Raw genomic sequence first — 21,997 nt, 5'->3', positions numbered from 1 at the left:
TTAAGGAAAATAAACAATGGAATGAAGTAAGACAATGGAGACCAATTTTCAGCCTTTTACTGAGGAAGAAAAAAATATTTAATATTTTGTTGTATAAGGAATAGTGCCTAAGGCAGGTGCTTACAATCCTGACCTTAGCCCCACACACTCCTGGTTTGTAAAGCTATAGGAAAGAGCAGAGGTGGAGTAGAAAAGGGGTTGAAGATGATAACAAATGAGAAGGGAGCGGGGATGCAGAAAGAATGACGACAGCCACACGTGTCAGTCCAATACCTTTAGTCCCTGCAGCAAATCAGATACCAACCAAGTATCTACACTGGCTGGTGACCCTGCCATGGATGCAGGAGGAAACAGCACTAAGGGAGAAAAGGATAACAGAAACTGAGCTACAGTCACAATGAAACAGTTCAGAGAAGGAGAGTGCCAGGTTTTGCTACTTGTGCCACACAAGCTAGGAAAACTGCTCTCTCCCAGTGGGAAGGCAAACCTACATCTCATCCATTTCCATGCCTTACCATTCAAGACACTCTTCCTCTTGAGAAGTGAGACCTGGCTAGTCACTCCTCTCCAGGCTAAGCTTGAGCAGTCCTAGTCTCCAGTCTGCCTGCTTGAAAACCGGATTAGTGTAGGTGTGAATAATGAGAATGGGTTGTGTGTGTTTTAAGGTGAAACCCAGAGAAAAATGTCAAAGCTGCCACCATGTAGCACCAGCAACCAATGCTTGCACTTCTGTCTGGATACCCCATCTGGGGCCATGTAAGAGGAACAGCTCGCTCTTCCCTGCAAAGTCTGCTGCCCCCAGGGTATAGCCTGAATGCTTGGGGCATTTGCTTTAGGCTGATTTGTGCAGAGGGTCACATTAGGTCTCCTTGAGGACATTGATCTTGGCACAGATTTTGAGGGCAGGACCTAATTTGATGTTCATGGCACTCATAAGATGTTCTTCTTTAAGTAATAAAAGGGCCTGTCCATCAATCTCCTGGGAACGAAACTCTTCTGCGATCTCTTGACAGCCTAAAAGGAAAAGATGGGAACATATGAGAAACTACATGGTAGCATCAGAAGATGGGAAGAACTAAAGATAAACAGACCTGATGATGGCTAATCCCGAAGTGCCATTCTAGATTCAGTAATAGACCTGAGGCAAGCTCTGAAAGCAGGTGAAATTAGAGCTGCTGACGACTCCATATAGCTTCAGAAAAGCAACAAGTTGTTCACAAATAACTTCCTAACCCCTTTAGAGATAAAAACTAGACACTAGCTCGTCGGTGGTGGCATACATCTTTAATCCCAGCACTGGGGAGACAGAGACAGGTGTGGCTCTGTGAGTTTGAGGCCAGTCTGATCTACAAGCAAGTTACAAGACGGAGGGCTACACAGAAATCTTATCTTAAAAAACCAGATAAAAAGAAAAGAAAAACTACACACATGGTTTCTTAACAATGGCAAAAAGATTAACAGCTTTGGCAACATTATCCTTTAAGGACCTTAATTCAGACAGATAACCAGATGTTTAATGGAGGCAGTCCTACCTTGAAGAAAGTGAGTCAAACAAAGGCCTTTTCTCGTGTACTTCACTGAAAAAGTCATGTATGCTCACTCACATCCAACAAAGAGATTTTTATCCCCCCCCCAAAAAAAAAAAAACCCAAGCGAGAAATAGTTAATTCAAAAGTTAAAAAAAAAATGTAGACACTATAGTTAATGACATTGGCCCAGAAGGGAATTAGTGAAGTACACTGTGGGAAAGCAGCCAGAATAACTAGCAAGGAGTCTCTGTGCTGTCAGACAGACACAAGGCCAGCTGCTGACAGGTCCATCAGGTGCCCTTGTGGATGACGAAGGGGAAATGTGGGCCTCGTTCTGCTCAAGAGGCTCCCAGTACCTTGCAGAGAAGCGATGAACTCATAGACCTCCTCTACACTCCATCGGCTGGGATTACTGGACAGGAACACGGGGTTGATGCCATGTAACTCTGGTGTGGGTGGAGCTGTAATGGTGTTTCCTAGGTCACGTTCTCCGTGTCCAGGTCTTACTGACAGTGGCCCAGGAGATGTTGGGGAGAGTGCTTCATCATAACTGGAATTATCTGAGCCCCGGCTAGAGTCCTCTTGACCCTTTAGAAGAGACAGCAAAACATGTGGGACCAGGTAAGGATGGCATCATTGAGTTCCTTCCCTTCCCATTACCCTCGCTAGACAGAACTGTGTCTTAAGAGGGGTGAACTAAAGTTGTACTTCATTTGCAGACACATTGTTCAAATATATCATTTCTTTAACCAAATTTGTCCCTGAATTATCTCAAGTACAGTGAAGGATTCATTTCATGGATGTATGAACTTGCAGTCAGATGAAAGGAGATGAGACAGTCTCTTACAATATGGATCAGTACATCAATACAGTCAGTGTTAAACTAGAGTTCTCTACCCAGTGCTTTTTCCTAAGCAAAGGAACTGGGGGTGAGGGTGGACAACAGCTCACCCGATGGCGCTTGCCCTGGATCTTGGCACGAGCAATGTCAGAGGAGCTGCGGCGGGGTCCACGTCTCCGAACACGGGCATAGCTGGCTTCCTGAAACTCTTTCATTTTTTTCCTCTTCAAGCGGAACTGGTGGCTACAGCTCACATTGTACCTACAGGCCAGGGTACATATAAGACGTCACGGTGCCGTGGAAACAACACACTGCCCTTTCATAAACATGAAGTGGTATTTTAAGAGTTGACTTGGGGAACAGACTGAAAGCACAGAGGGAAGGGACAGAACGTCCGATGGGAACGTCAATGAGGGTCAGCTGCCCAGCCTACCTCTTTGCACATGTCATGGAGCAAAACCTCTTAGAGCCACGGAACTGCTCTGCTGGGGCGTACTTCCCACAGTACTCGCACTTTAGGAGATTTGCTTTCTTATCTAACTCTGAAAAACAAGGCATTCGTGAATTACTGCAGTCTCTGCTGCCCCACAATCATTAGGCTCGGAGCTGGATACTAATTTTCCTCAGGGCTTTCTGCAAAGACCTACACAACCTAACTGAGAATACCTAAAACCAAACACCCTAAAGGCTTGTCCCTAAAAAGTATACTCATAAGAGTACAGGCCTATAATCTCAGCACACAGAAAACAGAGGCAGGGATCTACAGCAAGTCAGAGACCTACCTAGGTGCAGGGCAAGACTCTGGAGAGACAGAGATCTTCAAGTCTAAGTCAGATTGTTTTCATGTTAGCTATCTTACTCATTGTATTCTAGTTCAACTCAGATTTCAGATAGGATTCTGTTCTGAATATAGAGGAGGAACTGACCAATATAGAGAAAGACACAACACCCTTTTTCCACAAAGACTTAAAAAAGCATAAGCAAAATCTTTTTCAGTGCTTTCTGAATGGCTTCACACAAGTCTGTGCGAGTGAGACAGACTTTATTTACATTCCTACTTTATTAAATACGTAAGGACTGGGTAGGTGTGGTGACCCAAGTCTGCAATCCCCAGACTCAAGAGGGTCTGAAGTTAAAGGTCAGCCTGGGCTACCTGGTGATAGGATGTAGCTCATTAGTAGAATTCGTGCATAGTATGTGCTAGAACTGGGTTCAATCCTAATCCCCATCGACCATCTCCATGAGCACCCAATACATACCTACAGAAGGGCTGTCTCCTCCCAAAGGGCCACTTGACTGACTCTCACTCAGCCCTGTCGGAAGGCCAGGCTGCAAGGGCTTCTCAGACTCCTTCAGTAACTGAGAACATCCCACCTGTCCCAGAGAAAGACCAGTTAAGGTAGCCTAGTTCCTTCTTGCCCTTCTACAGTCTTCCATGACATTTCCCATGTCCCTGCCCGGATGAGCTCTGAGGTATAGGCCAAATCTGGCTAACAGGGGATCTTTTTCTTAAGATATTTCTTGGGGGAGGGAGGGAGTTGAGGCAGAGTCTTACTGTATAGCCCTGGCTTTCCTAGAAGTTGCTATGTAGACCAGACTGGCCTTGAACTCAAGAGATCTGCATGCTTTTCTGCCACCTAAGGATTCAGAAGTGTGAGCCACCACACCCAGCCAGGGGTGTATATGTGTGTGAGAGCATGTATACACCAGGTAGCCAAAATTGCCTACTCAAGAGCTGGAATTAGTATAAGAGTTGTCAGCTCTGTGACACGAGTGCTGGGAATACAACTCGGGTCCTCTGCAACATACACTGCTAACTGTGGAGACGGCTCTCCAGTCCCAGGATCTTTCCATAGGGCAAACAAGGGTCTCTGGCTTTTTCCATCTAAGTCACCTAGTGTACTTAACTGAACACTAGAGCTTTAAGAGCAACCTTCCTGTCTTCTGTGCCCAGCATTTCTACCTTCTGGTCCCCAAACTCCCCTACATTCCTTCCCTCTTCTGTAACGAAGTTAGCAGCATAATGAACCACTAGTGACTACATAGTTGTGCACTTGCTGTATTTGGAGGAATCTGACAATAAACTGATAATAAGATGATCTCTCCCCTCCCAGTCCAACTTTCATGCCCTGCCCTCACCGGGAAAGGCTCTGCTCCCTCCTGGATCACAAAGCCTTCGATGATGTGCGTAAGAATCTGTGGCTTCACAATAGCCTGTGGGGGTTTGGAGTCACCCATCTGTCTGGACACCAAGGCCAGAGTAGGAGGTGGTGCTGATGGGGGAGGGGCCAAGGCTACTAAGTCACTGCTTGGAGGATTAGCACTCAAACCGGCCACCGCTTCAGCTTTCTCTGGACAAAAAGAAAGCACAAACCACACAGACGTTAAGGAACGGCTGTGACATGACGCACTAACTCCTCACTACTGAGGCAGCCTGACCCCCACAACATGCTCATCTTTGGTCATTCACCACGGAGCCCATGTTTCTTTATTGACTGCTCACCAAGTTCAGGCCCATTTTCTACTGAACTAGACTTATCGTCCAGTTCACTAAGAACATTTCTCTGTTCTCTGGCACCAACAAAGGTTTAGAAGTTGCTTACTCACCTCCAACACTGTTCTTCTCCTCCACTACCTTTGGGCTCTCCGATGCTGGTGAGGCCTTTGCAGGAAGCAGAGAGCCCAGTGTGGAGCCGTCATCTCTCTCCTCCTCAGACTCAGCTTTGCGTTTCACAGCCAGTGTCTGGGGTTTACCCTATAAGATGAACAAACAAGAAAGTAGCTAAGATCTAGGCGTGAAAGGAAAGCTGTAATTGTATACTTCCAGAGAATATTCTTAGTTCCAGATGCTCAAATGTGTTTACTTCCTTTGATACACTAAACCTCTTGGTCATCCCCAATTAGTGTAACTTCTGCACCAGGACAAGAAAAACAACACTGTCCTGACTTGGGATTGAAAGACTCATTGTAGACCAACTAAGAACTGTTGACTTTACGAAGATGGACTTGGTCAAGGCACCCTTGAACTAATTAATATACAGATAATACCCTAAGATTTTAGTAATAAATTTAGGAATTTGAAGTTTAGATATTACACACATACACACACGTTTATACAAACATATTTAATACACACACACACACACACACACACACACACATATATACTTTAAAAAAAGAGCGCATACACGCCACCATTTGCCTTCTCTTCATTCACCTATTTATTTCCACTCGGTCCCAAGCCCACGTGGATGCAGACAGGCAGTAGTATCTTCAAAATGATCAAGCATCACTCACCGGCAGGTGCACAGACTGCATGTAGAAAGCAGCAGGGACTTGGGCCACGACAGGGGAGGAGGCTGTAGGCCCACCCTTTACCACATGTGCTGTTCCCTGCACAGGGGCAAGGGTCATTCCGGGGGCCAAGGTGGGAGCACACTCCTGAAGAGCACCAGAAGGCTGTGATGAAGGTGGCGAGGAGGCCAGATGGGCCTGGCCAGGCTGAACTGCCCCTGGCATTCCCCGGGAAGTAGGTACAGCAGCTGCCAGCTGTGCTAATCCCAAAGCCTGTGCCTGGGCTGTACCTGGCTGTCGAGTACCAACAACCTGCACGGGGATGTGTGGTGGTGGTTGCTGGGTAGCTGACATCTTAGCAGCTCCTAGTTGAGGAGGTTTGATAGGTGCTACAGGTGGTTTGGACTGAATGGGGATGGGTGGTTTGGGGGTGGGGTCAGGTGGAAGAGACAGGGGTGAAGACTGAAGCATGGGTTGGACCACCAGGGTCTGAGCTTGCTGTTGGGACTGGGAAGGTGGGACCTGCTGAGTAGGTGGAACCTGGGGTGGCTGAGGGGCAGTGAGGGTTGTTGCTTGCTGCTGCTGCTGCTGTTGCTGCTGCTGCTGCGCCAGCTGGAGGTGTGTAGCTGTGTGCAGCAGCTGGGACTGGCGGTGCGGGAACTGTTGCTGGTGGTGGATGGCGATCTGCTGCTGGATCACTACTTGCTTCTGTTGGAGGTGGATCTGCTGCTGCTGCTGAATCAGTGAGTGGGGCTGGATCTGTGTGTATGTGGCTATGTGTGACACAAGCCAGAGCAGAACAAAGAGAAGAGCAGAAAACAATAATTCTTCTAAATTAAAAGCAAAGCCGTCTGTCTAAGATGTACCAATGCTGGAATCAATGAAAGCAGACCTCATCATCTGGGAATGAGGCAGTGAAAGGAGACCTGGCCTTCCTTGGACTTGAGCATCATGTCATCTGCACTCTCTACTGAGTTAGACAGGACTGACTACTTCAGGGCAAAGAGCTCCAGGGCACAGCCTGGACGCTCAAGTACTCGGGAGACTCCGGCAAGTCCAAGGCCTGCCTGAGCAAATTGTGAGCTGTTTCTGAAAACACAAGTTAAAAAGAAAGATAAGACTAGGGTGGAGTTCTGTGATAGAAACTTGCCTTGGATGCTTATGGCCTGGACCCAACCTCAACTAAAACACACACACACACACACACACACACACACACACACACACACACACGAACAAACACGGAAGGAAGGGAGGAAGGGAGGGAGGGAGGGAGGGAGGGAGGGAGGAGGGAGGAAAGGAGGGAGGAAGAGGTGAGAGGAGGGAGGTCCTTAAGTCAGGAATCATCTTCTGTGAGTTCTTTTCCTTTGCTATAATCATCCTATCCTCTCACTTGGTACTTAGCAAAAAATGGTTGACCCTTCCTTCATTACCTCAAGGCTGAATCCATGTTTTATTCATTTTGACATCCCTAGACCTCATTCCATTGTTTGATACATAAGAAGTATTTAATATTCACAGAAAGAATAAATACCCTGAGGTTAAGGTATCAACATTCTCTACAAGCGCCTCCATTTTTAAAGTCACCATCTACAAAGTTATAAGAAAGCAGACACAGGTTTTGATTACTATTTCCTCCACTACAAACTGGAGCTGACAGTCCTGCCCTGCGTATCATTAGACTGTCCAAAACGCACAAGGCATGTGATCTGAAAGCACTTTGGGGACAGAAAGACTAAAGTATATTTAATATTGGTAATTTTTGTGATGAAATTATCCAAATACATCAATGATGAAGGTGGTAGAAACAAAGAAAACAAAAGCTAACATTACCAAGTATAGACATTGACTCTATTTGACCCAATTTGAAAGCAAGTACAACTAGGGTTATTGTTATTACTAATTCCCGTTTGTCCTTACCATTGATACAAATAATCACAAGTCAACTACACACAGTAAACCACAGCTCCTCTTGTTGGTCTTACATACCCTTTGGTATTGACACTATAGTTGTTTGAACTACCCACTAAAAAGAGGAGAGAACTCATACTTTATGCTACACTATAAGCGACATGACATCAGGGACTCCGCCTGTCAAAGATGTATCTCCAGCACATTTGTCGACTCCACTAGAATTCAGTGAAATGAATAGAATAACTTGAAAAACTCAGGAACTCTGTCTACCCTATGAACATAGGCAGAGGGCAGCTGGGCAATGGTGGTGTACTCCCTTAATCCCAGCACTCCAGAGGCAGAGGCAGGTGGATCTCTGTGAGTTCGAGGCCAGCCTCATCTACAAGTCCAGGACAGGTTCCAAAGCTACAGAGAAACCCTGTCTTGAAAAAACAGTTAACATTTAAAAATATGAGCGTAAAGTAGACAGAGGGCTTTATAAGCAGTTTGCTGCTTGGAGGAAACTGGTAAGATCTTCATCTGTTAGTATCCTGTCACTGAGCTAGCACTTTCAAAACCAGTAAGATTCTCCTCCTACTGTCATTCCGTGGCCAAGAGTTTAAAAAGGAAGTGTGGGGAGAGGGTTACACCTTACCTGAACTAATGAGCGTCTGGCTGGGGGCAGGTGTGGCCGTCCGGGTCAGGTTCATGCCCACACTCTGCTGGCCACTCCCATCTGCATCTGCCTTCTTGGCTGCTGCACTTTCTGCCTCTGTTTGGCTGCCCTGGCTCACAGTCACTGTTTGAGCTGGAGGTAAGGGCTGCACCACTCCTGTGCCCTTCCTGGGACAGCTTCCACCACCCAATCCTGAAGAAGACAACTGACCCAAGCCCCCAGGTGCCTGGCCACCTCCACCTGGACCCATGGAGCCTGGGAGGCTATTCCCGCTGCCTCCACCAGCTTGGCTAAGGTTGAGTGACTGGCCGGAGGCCCCAGAAGAAGCCTGTGCCACAGCAAGGGCCTGGCTAGAAGCCTGGGAGAGGCCAGAAACAGGAGAAGCTCCAGGAGGTATGGCCTTCTGAGTGGAGCCTGGCATTTGGGGTCCTTGAGCTGAGGCCTGCTGGTTCCTCACTGCCAAGTTCTGCACCTGGAAGATATAATGTATGGGTGTGTGTAGATTGACTCACAAGCTGAGAACTAGTTATACTGTTATATTCCAGCGCCCACAGGACTTCTCCAACAATATACCGAAGTCCTTCCAGTCTTCAAAGAGCTTTGTACACACATCTGAATTTTTAATGTTATTCACTACCAAGCCTATCATCAAATTTTAACATTTATTCTCTCAAAATACGTCTCTGACTTTTTCTTTCTTCATACTCATTTAGCATCTACCAAACACCTACATTACACCTCAGGCACTGCCGTGGACAGTGGAAATGCAAGAGTCACATGCTCCTGCTGCATGGTTTCTGTCAGATGAGAAAATCAGCAAGTATAACAGCAATATATACACAAACATAAACCAAGTTTACAGGGGGACAGGACTGGCAGACCTACGATTCCTAAACAGAGGAGGGGAGACAGTGAAGAGAGGGACCTAAAGGCATATCTAAAAGCATCTGCAAGACCACAGAAGTAAAAAATAAACATTTCATCATATTAAGTTACAGGGAGCAGAAAAATAAGAAACAAGAAAAGTAGTGGGGCTACACTGGGTTACTAGGGTCTCGAGTGTTAAACAATCTGAGTTGTAACCTACAAATAGCAAATTTAATCTGTCTTGTTCATTGTTAACAGTCTAGAATGTAACAGTTGGGCATGAACAGAGAGGGAGAGAAAATAGTTACCTAGTATTTATTAATCAGAATACTATCATAATTAGTCTTAGTAATAATCAGAATAAACATGATAAAATCTATAGCTGAAGCCATTTCTTTGTAAATATTTTGAGGAAGAAATTGCCATCATACCCTAATGATAACTATTCACAATTCACACACACACACACACACACACACACACACACACACACACACACACAGAGGAAACACCAGGAATTCCACAGGAGAAACTGCCAGGCAGCAGTATGGAACACCATGCAGAGTAACAAAAGCTGGGTAACAACCCAAACGGCCATCCACATAAGAAGGATACTATATTTAGACAAAAGAATATTATATAAATATTAAAATGATAAATAATGACTATAAGACAAATGTATCTTGATAATACACTGTGAAGAAAACATTCTCAGGCAGGGTAGGGTGCAGAGGCATGCTGCTGCTATCCATGCTGTTGAGGTAGAGGTAAGAGGAAAACAAGACCAGTATTCAAGTAATCTAGCCAACATAGCAAGATTCTGTCTCAAATCACAAACAAAATTATATTCACAAAAAGATTACATAAAGCTAAGTTTCTTTAAATACAAACAAAACATGTCATATACAAAATATATAACAATATTTGTATTATATATTGCTATTTACATGTTATTATATATCATGTTATATATTGTATACATATAAAATGATGGTATCAAGAATCTGCTTCAAATTAATCCATGGTCAGAGGGTAAGAGCCTGAACAGAACGGCCACATATTGGCAACTGTTGAAATTCAATGGTAAATATACAGATCCAATTTTGTGCATATATTTGTTTCCCATGAAAATTAATTTTCAAAGTAAATTTTAGAAGTATGTAAGGAGGCGGTGAAGCTATATTAAAGGGACCAAAGGAAGTATGATCCTAGAAACCAGCACATACACTCGATGCCACGGGGAAGGGCAGAGAAACCATTCCATACATGATGGTTTGACGCACTGGGTATTCAACGCAGGGCACCTTTCACACACAAGGCAAGCACTCCACCCCTGAGCTACGTGCCCAGCCTACTTGCTACTTCTATTAAAAGCAGCTGAGTAAGAGGCTAGAGAGATGATGGCTCAGGGGACTAAGGGTACTTACTGATCTTGTAGAGGACCCAAGTTCTGTCCCCAGAACCCATATGGTAGCTCACACCCTCCTCTAACTCTAGTTCTGAGAGATCCAATAGACTTTTCAGACCCCTGCATGCACATGCTACATATAAACTCACATAGTCATACACATATGTATGGAAATAAATCAGTGAATTTTTTAAAAAGTAAGCCATGAAGGGCCAATGATAAGATGGTGTAAACCACATCACTAGAACTGATCAGGATGACCACTTAGAAAACCAGCAGAGGACAGCCGGGTGAAGGTAAGAACTTGAATCCAGAACATTGGGAGAGCAGGCCAGCTTTGCAGAAGTAACTCTCGTCAGGAGTGAGGACTGACTGATTACACAGCTTCCCTTCGGCAAATGGCCACTCCACATTTTCCTACTCTCCATATACCCCAGAAACGTTCTCTTTTCTCCTCTCTCTACCTCGCCTGTGGGTTCCACCATCTCTGCATTCCCAGCATGTGGCTCCATCACTCCCCTTTGTCTCACTACTCTTCCTCTAACAATGGGCAGTCCTGCTCTGGACCCTTGCCCTCCTGCTTTCTAGAAAGTTTATCATATCAACTCTCTTATTCTGCCTGTGTGAGCTGCCTGTGCCCCTCTCCCTGTCTGTCCCCGCTTTCCCAGTCTATTCCCCTCCCCCAGCTTCATCCTGCTTTCTGTCCTCTCCAACTCCACTAACTAAACTCTGCCCACTGTCCTCATTCACACTCCCCAGCAAACAGTCCTTCAAGTTCAATCCCTCCACCTCCTCTGAAGTAGCTCTCCCTCTAGATTAACAACCCATCCTGTTTTCCTCCTTTACACTGAAAAGAAATGGGTGGTGCCCCCCCACATTCATACCTATCAGTCTTGCACTGTCCTGTTCCACTGTCTTCATGACACCCCACAGCACAGACTTTCCCCTTCCCTGTCAGCCCATCACCTTCAAATTTCCTAAGGGCTCACCCCAACCCTCAGAGTTCTACTAGACATTCTTCTCGACAGACCATATGCTCTCCGTAGACAATTTTAAACATTCCTTAACTTCAATAGATGTATCACCTATGTCTACCATACCATTTTCACATGTTTAGCTCTAAGCTAGCTCTTCCAAATTCAAGGAGCATGCAGAGCCGCTGTATTGGTACCTCATACATGTCTCAAAAGCATCTTTAATTTGGCATGTACAAAACTGAACTCCAAGCCGGGCACGATGACACGCCTTTAATCCCAGTACTCATGAGGCAGAAGTAGGTAGATCTCTATGAGTTCAAGGCCAGCCTGGTCTACAAAGAAAGCTCCAGGACAGCTAGGGCTATACAGAGAAACCCTGTCTCAGATAGATAGATAGATAGATAGATAGATAGATAGATAGATAGATAGATAGATAGATACAGACAGACAGACAGACAGACAGACAGACAGACAGACAGACACAGACAACTTCAGTCTAACCCATTTCTCCAGTTTTCACCTCAGACACAGCACCAAAAGCTCTTGTTTCAGATCCTTCAGTCCCTCCAAACTGAATTGCTCACCTTCAATAAGTCTTGTTAGTCTCAAATCCACGCATTCCTATCCATCTTCACTGCTACGCCAAAATCATCTTTTTCCTAAACTGCTCTTTTCCCTATTAATACATTCAACACAGCCTTTACAGTCTTTACACTACAGAAAAAAAGACTCCCTGCACTTTCATGCTTTAAAGTCCTTCTCTAGCTTCCCATCACCCTTGTGTAAGGACTGAAGTCCTAACCACAGACCCAGAATTGTGAGATGAGGTTTCTCCCAATGGTCCAGTTCTCCCAGAAAATCGGCCATCCTATAATTCATCAAGCAAGCCAACTCTTCTTCCCTCGGGATCTTTAGATATTATGTTCTCCAGGCACTCAGCATTTCCTTACATCCATACCTGGCTAGTGTCTATAGAGCCCGTGTTAAATGTCACCTCCTTGATTTCTAGCCCATCATAAGACTAAGTGTCTTCCTTTATTCTTAGATCATCTTCTTCTTACTAATGAAGCAATTATTATACCACTCAGGTAACTGTTTGCTTAATAGCTAGTACTTTAAAGGTCCATAATCTCCACAAACGTAGGTATCATGACTTTCCTGAGCATCCAAGACTACAGAGTGACTGACAATAGTTAACTAATGACAGTAGTTAACAACCGTAAATGCTAAGCCCAGATATGATACAAGCACTTATAATCAACTCAATTAGTCCTCACAACACGCCGCACATTGGGTGTACTCTACTATACAGATGAAGAGACCACAGAAGAACCACGTTAGAGCGCCTGATCAAGGTGCTACAGTTAAATGCAGAGCTGCATCAGAACCCAGACACCATGTACGCATTCTAGCCACTATGCTTATATCCACTGTTACTGATGCATGCATATATGTATGCATGTGTGTATGGATGGATGGTTGGATAGATGGACAGATGGATGGATGGATGACGGATAAATTAAAGAACTGCTATAAAAGCACGACCAGCTCCTCTTGGCCTCCCACTGCCAGAAGAGCCTACAAAGGTATTTTATAACTAGATGACCCCAAGAGTCTTTTAGCAGTTCCCTTCCCCAGCTCCCTGACTCTTTCTGAAGCATTTTTCTTATTCTGTTTATCTGCTGTTCAATAGCCCATAATTGTCTCTGCTATTACGAAGTCATCCACATGAAGAAAACTACAACCTCCTTTCCTTGGCTTTCAGTTTCCTTCCAAATAATGGCATCTTCTACCATTAGACCCATTGTCTCTTTGTATTGTTTTTGACAAAACTGGAGATCCATCCAACCCAATGTGCATGAGAGGCAAAGGGTCTAGCACAGACCTACATCAGATCCCTGCTGTCGCCACTACCCACCCTTCCCACAGGGGTCCCATGTATATAAATGAACTGTGCCCTCACATTTGCTCTTTGTCAATTTTCTCCTCAATCCAAATCAAATCTGCCTATCTTCAACACTCCACTCAGGTACCCTGTAAAGTAACAGCCAGTTCTTGAAGCTCCGGTGTCACTCAGGGCTAGCTGCATTTCGTATGATACTGCTGTCCCCGCAGCTCTTTGAAGAGTTGACTCATCTCTTTTTAATCCCCCAAAGCTCTAAACACATATCCAAACACAAGGTATTTATCTACTTCCCGCTAGATTTGAAGAAAGAGATATAAACATTCTAAGGTCCTAGTTTACATCTCATCCATATGCTAAAAATCAAAATATATGTGTTTTGGGGAAAAGTCGCAAAAAGCAAACGGAAGAAAGGACTACTGAGAACACGGACAGAGACAGGAGACTGAGAGCTGAGAACCACAGTAAGTCAAGAACAAAAGGAACCAAACATCCTACCAGCAACTCAGCCGGGGCGAGTTCACACCTAACTCTACAGAACTCCCCCCAACATCCCGAACTTCTGGTGACATTTCTGAGGGACTTAAGACTCAATGAAACTAAGTTACAGAGGACAAAAGGATGCCCAGAAAAATCAACTTATATTATAAGACTTCCAGACCCACAGGGATCTTTTTAAGCAATTCTACTTCCTTCTTTAGCTCAAATCAACTCATAAGTTTTAAGGGATTTACAGGAGCTGAGGAAAAAGAAGCCAAAACACACAAAATAAGAACTAAAAAAAAAAAAAATCAATAAAGGGGCAGAGTATGGGGCCTGGTCTATGGTCATCCCTTCATGCTCCCGGGCTTCTCCACAGTAAGTGGTTGCCACTGACCTGATCTGCATCTGCATGAACTCCCGGAGACTGAGCGGGTGGCACCTCCTGCTGGACTGCAGCCACTGCCCCATTGGGCATCAGGATGAGTTGGGAGGCTAGAGGCACATTCCGGCCCAAGGTCCGGTTAACCTGCAATAGGTTCCCCAGCTGTGGCTGGCAAGGGGAGGAGGTAGGAGAGGAAAAAGAAGAAAAGAGAAGACAGAAGAAATGGAAGGAAAGGACCACAAGACAAAATAAACAGCAGATATTAAACAAGTGAGCCTGCCCCTTTCCACACCAACCCAAGAACCTCTCATTCTCCAAGCGTGACGACTCATCCAGAAGAAAGCCTAGAATGTACAGAAGACTACGGAATGATAACGAAGACATTTAGACAACAAGGATAGTTCTACACAGAAACAGGTAAGCTGAGAGATACTTAGAATTTGTGTATCCAAGTCGCACATTTAAAGCCTAGACTACACCTATCACTGATTTATCAAATGTCAAGGCCACATCTTCCACAGAGGATCTCAATGTTATCTAAAAGCATTTTTTTTCTAGCTTACATAAGACATGGGGAGTAGGTCAACTTGTCTTAAAACATGTGGATGACCAGAAGCAAATAAAACAGCTTTCAGGCTGAGGGTATCGCCCAGGGGCAGAGCACTTGCCTAGTACGCATGAGGCCCTGGGTTCCCTCCCTAACACCACAAAAGTAAATACATAAAACACTTCCACTCTTTGCCAGGGAAGACAAACTATGAATTATGCCCCTAGCACAACGGTGGCTACGGCGATGGCTTACCCGCAGATACATCTGGGCCTGGGACTGGTTGAGGGGTGGGGAGGTAGTGTTCCCCAGTAACACAGACTGGGTCAAGGTGGTAGCACTGGGAGAGCTCACACTCTGGGATCGGCTGATGAGCTGGGCAGCTGATGTGGTCGCCAGATTGATCTGTACAGTGCATAAAGGAACCAGGACTGAGGATTTGTGCAGAAATCAAAGAAAATACACACAACGGACAACTTCAGAGCAGCAGAACCAGGAACAGGATGTCACCCTCATGAAATCAAGGGAAATAAATAATAACTTCCTACCCAAAACTGTCATCCTAGACACTGGAGTATTACAAAAGCAAAAAGACAAACAATCAAAAAAGAAAGCACTCCTACAACCACTAATGCCAACACTTGAGTAGGCAAAGGGCAGAAACGAACTGATTTTCTTTCTCTCTGGAAAGCAACTTTTCATTTGTCATTTCTTCTTGCACAAGATTTTCTCCTTCCTCCTTTAGGTTTTCCCATTTAAAGACAATGCACGCCTGCAATCCCAGCACCCAGGAGGGAGAGGCAGGAGGGTCACTGTAAGGTAAAGGCAGCGTGGACTGGCCAGAGAAAGCCTGTCTGAAAACAAAAACTACACAGATTCCAATAGGTTCCCTGTTCTTTTCTTGCCAATAAGAGCAATAAATACCCACTGGAGACACGATAACCCACAGCCCAGCTGCAGAGACCAGACTTTGACAGCACTCACCGAGGCCTGAGTAGTAGCAGCCTGCTGCTGTGCGGTGCTGCTGTTGGGGGAGCTAGCCTGCCGACTGGCAGCAATCGTGGCCTGTTAAAGGGGAAGCATAACAGAAACAATGAAAAGGCTGGGTGTCTCCCTGTCTTCTGGTATTAATCCACGGCAAAAAACAGAGATTTCAGGTAAGAAGAGAGGGTCTCTAAGTTGGAGTAAGGAAAATATATCACTATCCCCGCAACCTCAAATGACCATATAAGCTGCCCAGTATCATCAGGGTAGGAGGCAACTGGTCCTCTCTCTCTGTCACATCATGAGTCACCTGATACATCTAATGCAGAGCTGTCCAATACAACATCAAATATGGAATTTCCTACTATGCATATTTAAAAGTATTAAGTGGAATGATATAAATTTCAGTAACCTATTTATACAATACATACAAAATAAATATCACTTGGGGAGAGATATTATCATCTCAACATTAAACTAATATAGAAACGACTGAGATAGCTTACCTTCTTTTGATCAATCAAGCTCTTCTATAATCTTAGTGTCATCTCAGTTTGAACTAGTCACATTTCAAGTACTCTACAGCTACATATGCTGGAAGCTACATATTAGACAAAGCAGGTCTACAACACATTCCACCTCTAAAGAGTATCCCACAGTTCATACTGCAACCCCAGAATCTAAGAACCACCCTTTCTCCTACTAGTACAAGAGGCAAAGGAAGGCTTTGGTGGAGGATGCAGTTTGCCCCAGACTGCTCCTCTCCCATAAACCTACAGTGCCTGACCCCTTCCCTCTTGTCCCAGCTGCTGACCTCTCACCTGCTGAACGGCTGCCAGGCTATGCAGCTGGGCATTGCTGAGCTGCTGCTGGAGCATGAACTGGTGGAAATACTGAGCTGCATTGGGTTGCCGTTGCAAGGCTTGCAAAGCCTAGAAGACAGGACACAAAATAAGAGTAATCATTCCTGATCCTATGCACATCACTGTAACTGCCAGAAAAGGAGTCAGAAAGGAGATAAGCCAAGGGGGATGAAGGCAGAACCATCATCAGTGTCTGACTCGTCGTGACTATGCTGCATCCAGTAGTCGATACAGTCATCTAAAACAGGATAGACAGCTGATTATATGCTCTGTCCTTGCACAGCAGGAAAAGGAAACCAGTGTATATGAACTTTTACTTCCAAAAATGAGTCCTGGAAATATATATGAAGATCTAGACAAACTGCAAATAAATGAGACACTGGTTAGTATAAGGAAAAAAGTTGGACATGGTGACAGATGCACTCAAAAGAATAAGGCAGAAAGGTGACGAGTTCCAGGCCAACCAGGGTTACAGAGTAAGCCGCATCTCAAATAAATAAATAAATAGACACTAATAATAAAAGCAAAAAGCTATATGTTTTAGGTATCTAGCATAGCTATACAGATCCTTAATTGTTTGGAGATAGATGACAGAAAGGCAGTAGTGACTTCTGAACAATTCTACCAGGCAAAAACTGTCTACTAATTGATAAGTTCAAATATCTATTGTGCCATGTCAATGACTATTTATAAAAATGATAGTGATCACTTTAGTGTTAACTGGATTTCCCTATGTTCTTAATAATTACAACTGTTCTACCAAAATCTTCAAAGTAAAATGCTTCATTTCCAAACAGAGTATTTAAAGGATGGGATATGATATTTGTCCAAAAGTAAATGTCTAAAGAGGTTCATTGTATTTCTATTAGTCAGAGTAACTTATGAGACCCAAAACTGAGAACTTGACTATCGGAGCAGGAAAGACGGCTCGGTGGGGAAGAGCACTTTCAGCACAAGCCCAAGGACCCGAGTTCAAGCCCCAGAACAACTTAAAACAAAAGGCCAGATGCAGTGGTGCACATCTGCAACGCTGGCACTCTTTGTTTGCTTGTTTTTGTTTTCTTCTTGGTTTTTTCAAGATAGGATTTCTCTGTGTAACAGCACTGTCTGTCCTGGAACTCACTCTGTAGACCAGGCTAGCCTCGAACTCAGAGATTCACCTGCCTCTGCCTCCCAGGTTCTGGGATTAAAGGCGTGTGCCACCACCGTCCAGCTACCGAACTCTTAAAATGAGATGACAGATGGAGACAGAACTTGCCAGAAGCTCGCACGCCAACTGGACCTATATATACTGCAGAAACAAAACCCATAAGCCGTCCTCTGACCTCCACATATCCCGCACTATAAACACACACAAACATGCACACACACAAAATAGTAAATAATAACGGTTTTTAAACAATGAAGAGAAATGGTTAATTAAAACCTAGTTAAATAGACTAAACCTTATTTATTCATGTATGAACTTTATAGTACTTCGTATTGAATCAATGAATCACCTTTACAAAACAGGTTCTCACCAAGTTGCCCAAGCTGCCTTGAACTTGGTACATAGCTAAAAACAAAACAACCAAATTTCCTTCTGGGATTGCTTGCTCTAATTTTGTAAACTGCTAAGATTTTGAAGTGGAAAAAAAAGCTTACTCCTTAGCTTCTCCAGAAAGAATCTGGGGATGGTGATCTTCCAGCATCTTTGCCTAACCCAAGCCAATACTCACAGAACTCGGTCACAGCTGAGTCTCACCTGCACGGCTTGCCGTTCATACAGGGACATCTGCGCTATCTGGGGCCGAGAGCTGCCCCCTGAGCTGGAACTCCCACTGGTGGAACTAGAGTTCTGCTCGCTCTCAGTCTCCATGACAGTGTTCCAGGGTCCCCAAGAATGGTGCTCTGACTCAAACCCTAGACGGGAATCAGCAAAGGATTAGTTATACCTCGAATCTAATATGTCATTTCTTTTATTATTATCATTATTATTATTATTATTCAAAACCACAGTCAGTCCACAAAGTATCTAAGATTCTTCCTCTGAGGTCTTAGAACTCTCAAATCTGCAACAGTGTCTGACATCATGTTTCCCTCACACCATCATCTTTTCAAGCTAGTCACTGTCTCAAGAGACCTTACATACCTGCCTCCTCCTGCGTACCGTTAAATAAAAACACCACCTCGTGCCCCAGCACTGTTCAGCAGTTTAAACTTGACCCATTCAAAACGCCTTATTCTTATCTCCATCACACCACTATCATCCTAACAATGGACAGCACTTCCTGCGACCCCTTTGGCTGCCTCCTTTTCCTGGCCTAGACCCCTCACCTGTACTCTTTTTATTACTGTCCCCATTTTACAATAGCGGAGACGAGGATTTTCTGTGTATCAAGTCTTTACACTACTTTGCCTCTTCCCAAAACAAAAAAAGCAAAACAAACAAAAAATTCTGCCATTAAAGCGGTGTCATTCTGCGCGAGTGTTCACTATCCTCATCTCATGGAGAGACCTGGATGCTGATGAGGCAGTCGGAGAGACAGGTCACGGAAGGGGATAAACGCTGGGGACTACCCACAGATTCCAAGTAGCTGACTGGCTACAGGCCAAGCTACTAATTAAAGCCTCGGGCCTCTCACTCCTCCTTATATAACTTCAGCGTCCCTATTAGCAAGTGAGGTAACAAAATGAGCATGTGACATACTCCTAAGTAGTATTCTGACTCAAAAAAAATAAGATTCAACTTTACCAACGTGTAAGAATTTACCCTCTAGAAGCTACATCAAAACTAGCAAACATAAAAGAAACAAGGGAAGCAAAAAGAAACATTCTTCTAAAGCAGCACTAAAATGACATTATTTTTCTTTTTTTTTTCTTTCTTTTGTTAAACTTGCACTGTACATTCTTTACTTCTGAAACACCAGATTACTAGAACGATCAGGTCACCAAAGCACTATGCAGCTTAGGAATATAAACCTGACCACAACTTCTGCTATGGACTGTCTACAGTTTCATTGGGTGAACGGATTTCTCTCGGGAATGCATCCCAGATAAGCAAACAGGTAAATAAAAGCCAAACTCTTGGCCTTGTCAATTAAAGTTGAGATTTCTCCTATTTTTTCCCCCAGCGTCACCGCATCACATCCCTGTCCCCAGAGAACTCTACCCACTGTAGGAAGAGCGAATGTCACTCCACACATGGACATAACGGAAGGGGCACACAGAGGACACTGCATCACCAGCTTCACCTCCAGTCTACCTTTCTCCCCACATCTTTTTGCCAAAATATCAAAGCACTGAACAGATACAGACCCATGAATCCTCAATATCAGCATGTGAAGGAAAAAAGTGGGCAAGGATTAGAGGCAGCATGGCACAGTTGTACTAGACATTGCTGGACTGAGCTCACTGGACTCACAGACATCAGACCCTGTTACTTGCAATAGAGGCTTGTATATATAAAAAAAAAATGTTCATACACTCAATGACCCCTTCATGTCCCCCAGATCGTAGAACAGAAAAGGGCCAATTTAAAGTCTTTCCATTGGGGAAACTGCCATCCAAAATCTCGCAGGCACACTTTTTTTTTTTAAGTCACATTGTGAGTTCCAGATTAACTATAGAAAATGAAGATAGCAGTTTAGGACGCAATCAGAATTAAAAATTAGAAACTGGGAGAAGAATGAAAGGCCACCCTAAAAGGTACCTCCATTTGGTGTGGATGTGGAAAGACTCAACTGAGGTAGCTGTACACCGATGGGAGGGGACTAGAAAGTAATATTGAGGTGGACACGGTACTGGGCCTGTAGGATCAAGTCCCTGAGTTTTTACACTCTGTTGCAGTAAGAATGGAGCAAGAAGCAGGGGTTGGGGGTGCCTCGGAATGTCCCCCACGGGTTCTTGTTCTACACAGAACCGTGATGAAAACGCAGTTCCAACGAGAAATCAAGCACACCGGGAGAAGGGGGTGGATACAGCGCTGTGCCCGGAGCGAACGGACTCGTAAGCAGGGCAATGTACATTCTAATAGTAGGGAGCCAAGCAGGAGGGGCACAGAAGTCAAGGAACTGGAGCCTGGGGAGCCCGGCGGAGCGCGAGAAGCAGGGAAATAACCAGACAGCATGCTCGGACGTAAGGATCGAAGTCTGGGCAGGGAGAAATGAATGAGAAGACGAGCGGCCAGATGCAACGAGGTGACGGACACACAGCACCGAGCAAAACGAGCGCAAAGCACGGAGACCGGGACGCGCAGCACCGAAGCACCGCAGAGCGCAGCAGAGCGGGAGGCAGGAGCGCGGCTGGGGGAGGTACCTGGGCGTTGCACACGCCGAGGTGGCTGAGGAAACATCCCCGCGCCGCCGAGACCCCGGGATGCGGCCCCTCCCCGGCCCGCGGCCGCCCGGTTACCTTCGCGCCGGGCTCCGCACCCGAGTCCTCGCGGGGGGCGTCCACCTCAGGGGCGGGGGAGGGGGGGTCGCTCGGTCTCGGCGGCGCTCCGCCTCCTCCCCTTCCTGGAGGGGCGGGGGCCCAGGCGCGGTGGGAGGTGCCCGGCGCGGCCGCCGCTCCCCGCCCCTCCCGCCGTCCGGGTGCCGGCCGCGCCGCGGCTCCGCCAGGCCGGGGGCTCGCGCGGGCCTGTCACTTCCTGCCCCGCCGCGAGGGTGGGGGCCTAGGCCGGGGGGCCGCGGGCCAGCGGGGAGGGGGCTGCGGGGAGGTGCTTCCGGGGCAGCCGACCCCTCCCCCGGCCCGCCCCCTCCCCGCGCCCGCCCTCGCGCGCGTCCCTCGCTTCCTGCCGGCGCCCGTTGCCATGGCGACGCCGCTCTCGGGCCTCCGCGCTCTAGGCCGGAGTGGTTTGGGGTTTGGTGGGTTTTTTTTTTTTTTTTGGTTCTTTTTTTTTTCCTCCCCTGGCTCTGGTTTTCTTTCTCCTCCTTTCTTCCCCCCTTCTTTCTCTCCGAATTCCGCTTGCCGTCGGAAAGGACGGAGCTAAGAAAGCGCTGGCCTCTAGAGGGACTCACCTCCGAGAAGAGAGGGAGATGGGAGAGGGGAGGGAAGTGACGTGAAGGGGGGGAAAAGAAGGTATTTTCTGCAGCTTCTGGGAATAGGGGCTCAAAAGAAAGGATCAAAGGGACTGGCAGGCAGAGAGGGAGGAAGCGGGGCGAAAACCCTTGAGAAACGACGGTCTGTGAAAGGAAATGGAGCAGAGGGAAGGGAAGAGGAGGAAAGAGAAACTTCGAGGTTGAGGGAACGACGAGAGAATACTGATTGTTTTATCCCTCGCCTCAACTCCAAGAAGGCGGGAAAGAACGCTGCCCAGAAACTGAGCCCGTTAGAAGCTGCAATTCATTTAAAAGCAGGAACCTGGGGGCAC

The 21,997-nt window shown here is 45.8% G+C and overlaps 1 protein-coding gene across 3 annotated transcripts; it reads right to left on the bottom strand.

Annotated features, from left to right (window-relative positions):
• Positions 1–39: 39 nt before the first annotated feature.
• On the bottom strand, positions 40–21,243 carry Phc1 (polyhomeotic homolog 1). 3 transcript variants are annotated; one of them, XM_048444308.3, is made up of 15 exons: positions 21,040–21,243; positions 18,392–18,549; positions 16,606–16,716; positions 15,785–15,865; positions 15,056–15,205; positions 14,266–14,421; positions 8,213–8,705; positions 5,668–6,437; positions 4,978–5,125; positions 4,510–4,721; positions 3,630–3,744; positions 2,804–2,912; positions 2,481–2,631; positions 1,886–2,117; positions 40–1,014 (listed from the first exon to the last, which is right to left on the bottom strand). In XM_048444308.3, the coding sequence occupies exons 2-15, from the start codon at positions 18,503–18,505 to the stop codon at positions 860–862; spliced, it is 2,997 nt and encodes a 998-aa protein (XP_048300265.2). In that variant the 5' UTR covers positions 18,506–18,549; positions 21,040–21,243; the 3' UTR covers positions 40–859. The 3 variants fall into 3 exon arrangements, with proteins under 3 accessions (XP_048300265.2, XP_048300262.2, XP_048300266.2); XM_048444305.3 differs by lacking the exon at positions 21,040–21,243 and adding an exon at positions 20,944–21,024; XM_048444309.3 differs by lacking the exons at positions 14,266–14,421; positions 21,040–21,243 and adding an exon at positions 20,944–21,024.
• Between the last annotated feature and the right edge of the window lie 754 nt (positions 21,244–21,997).

The sequence above is a fragment of the Myodes glareolus genome, chromosome 3 (genome assembly GCF_982192425.1).
Source record: "Myodes glareolus chromosome 3, mMyoGla1.1, whole genome shotgun sequence".
In the NCBI taxonomy this organism is placed as follows: domain Eukaryota; kingdom Metazoa; phylum Chordata; class Mammalia; order Rodentia; family Cricetidae; genus Myodes; species Myodes glareolus.
The sequence above is the reverse complement of the archived record's forward strand: the minus strand, read 5'-3'. Positions and strand labels throughout refer to the sequence as shown.

What these genes read in the sequence shown, in the direction of transcription:
- Phc1 (XM_048444305.3), bottom strand. Translation starts at nt 20,980, where the DNA reads ATGTTTCCTCAGCCACCTCGGCGTGTGCAACGCCCAG. An exon ending in TCGGCGTGTGCAACGCCCAG is followed by an intron (nt 18,550 to 20,943) that starts GTACCTCCCCCA and finishes ATTCCCGTCTAG; the next exon opens with GGTTTGAGTCAGAGCACCAT. An exon ending in AGGAGACAGCCCTTCTGTAG is followed by an intron (nt 2,913 to 3,629) that starts GTATGTATTGGG and finishes CTTGTTTTTCAG; the next exon opens with AGTTAGATAAGAAAGCAAAT.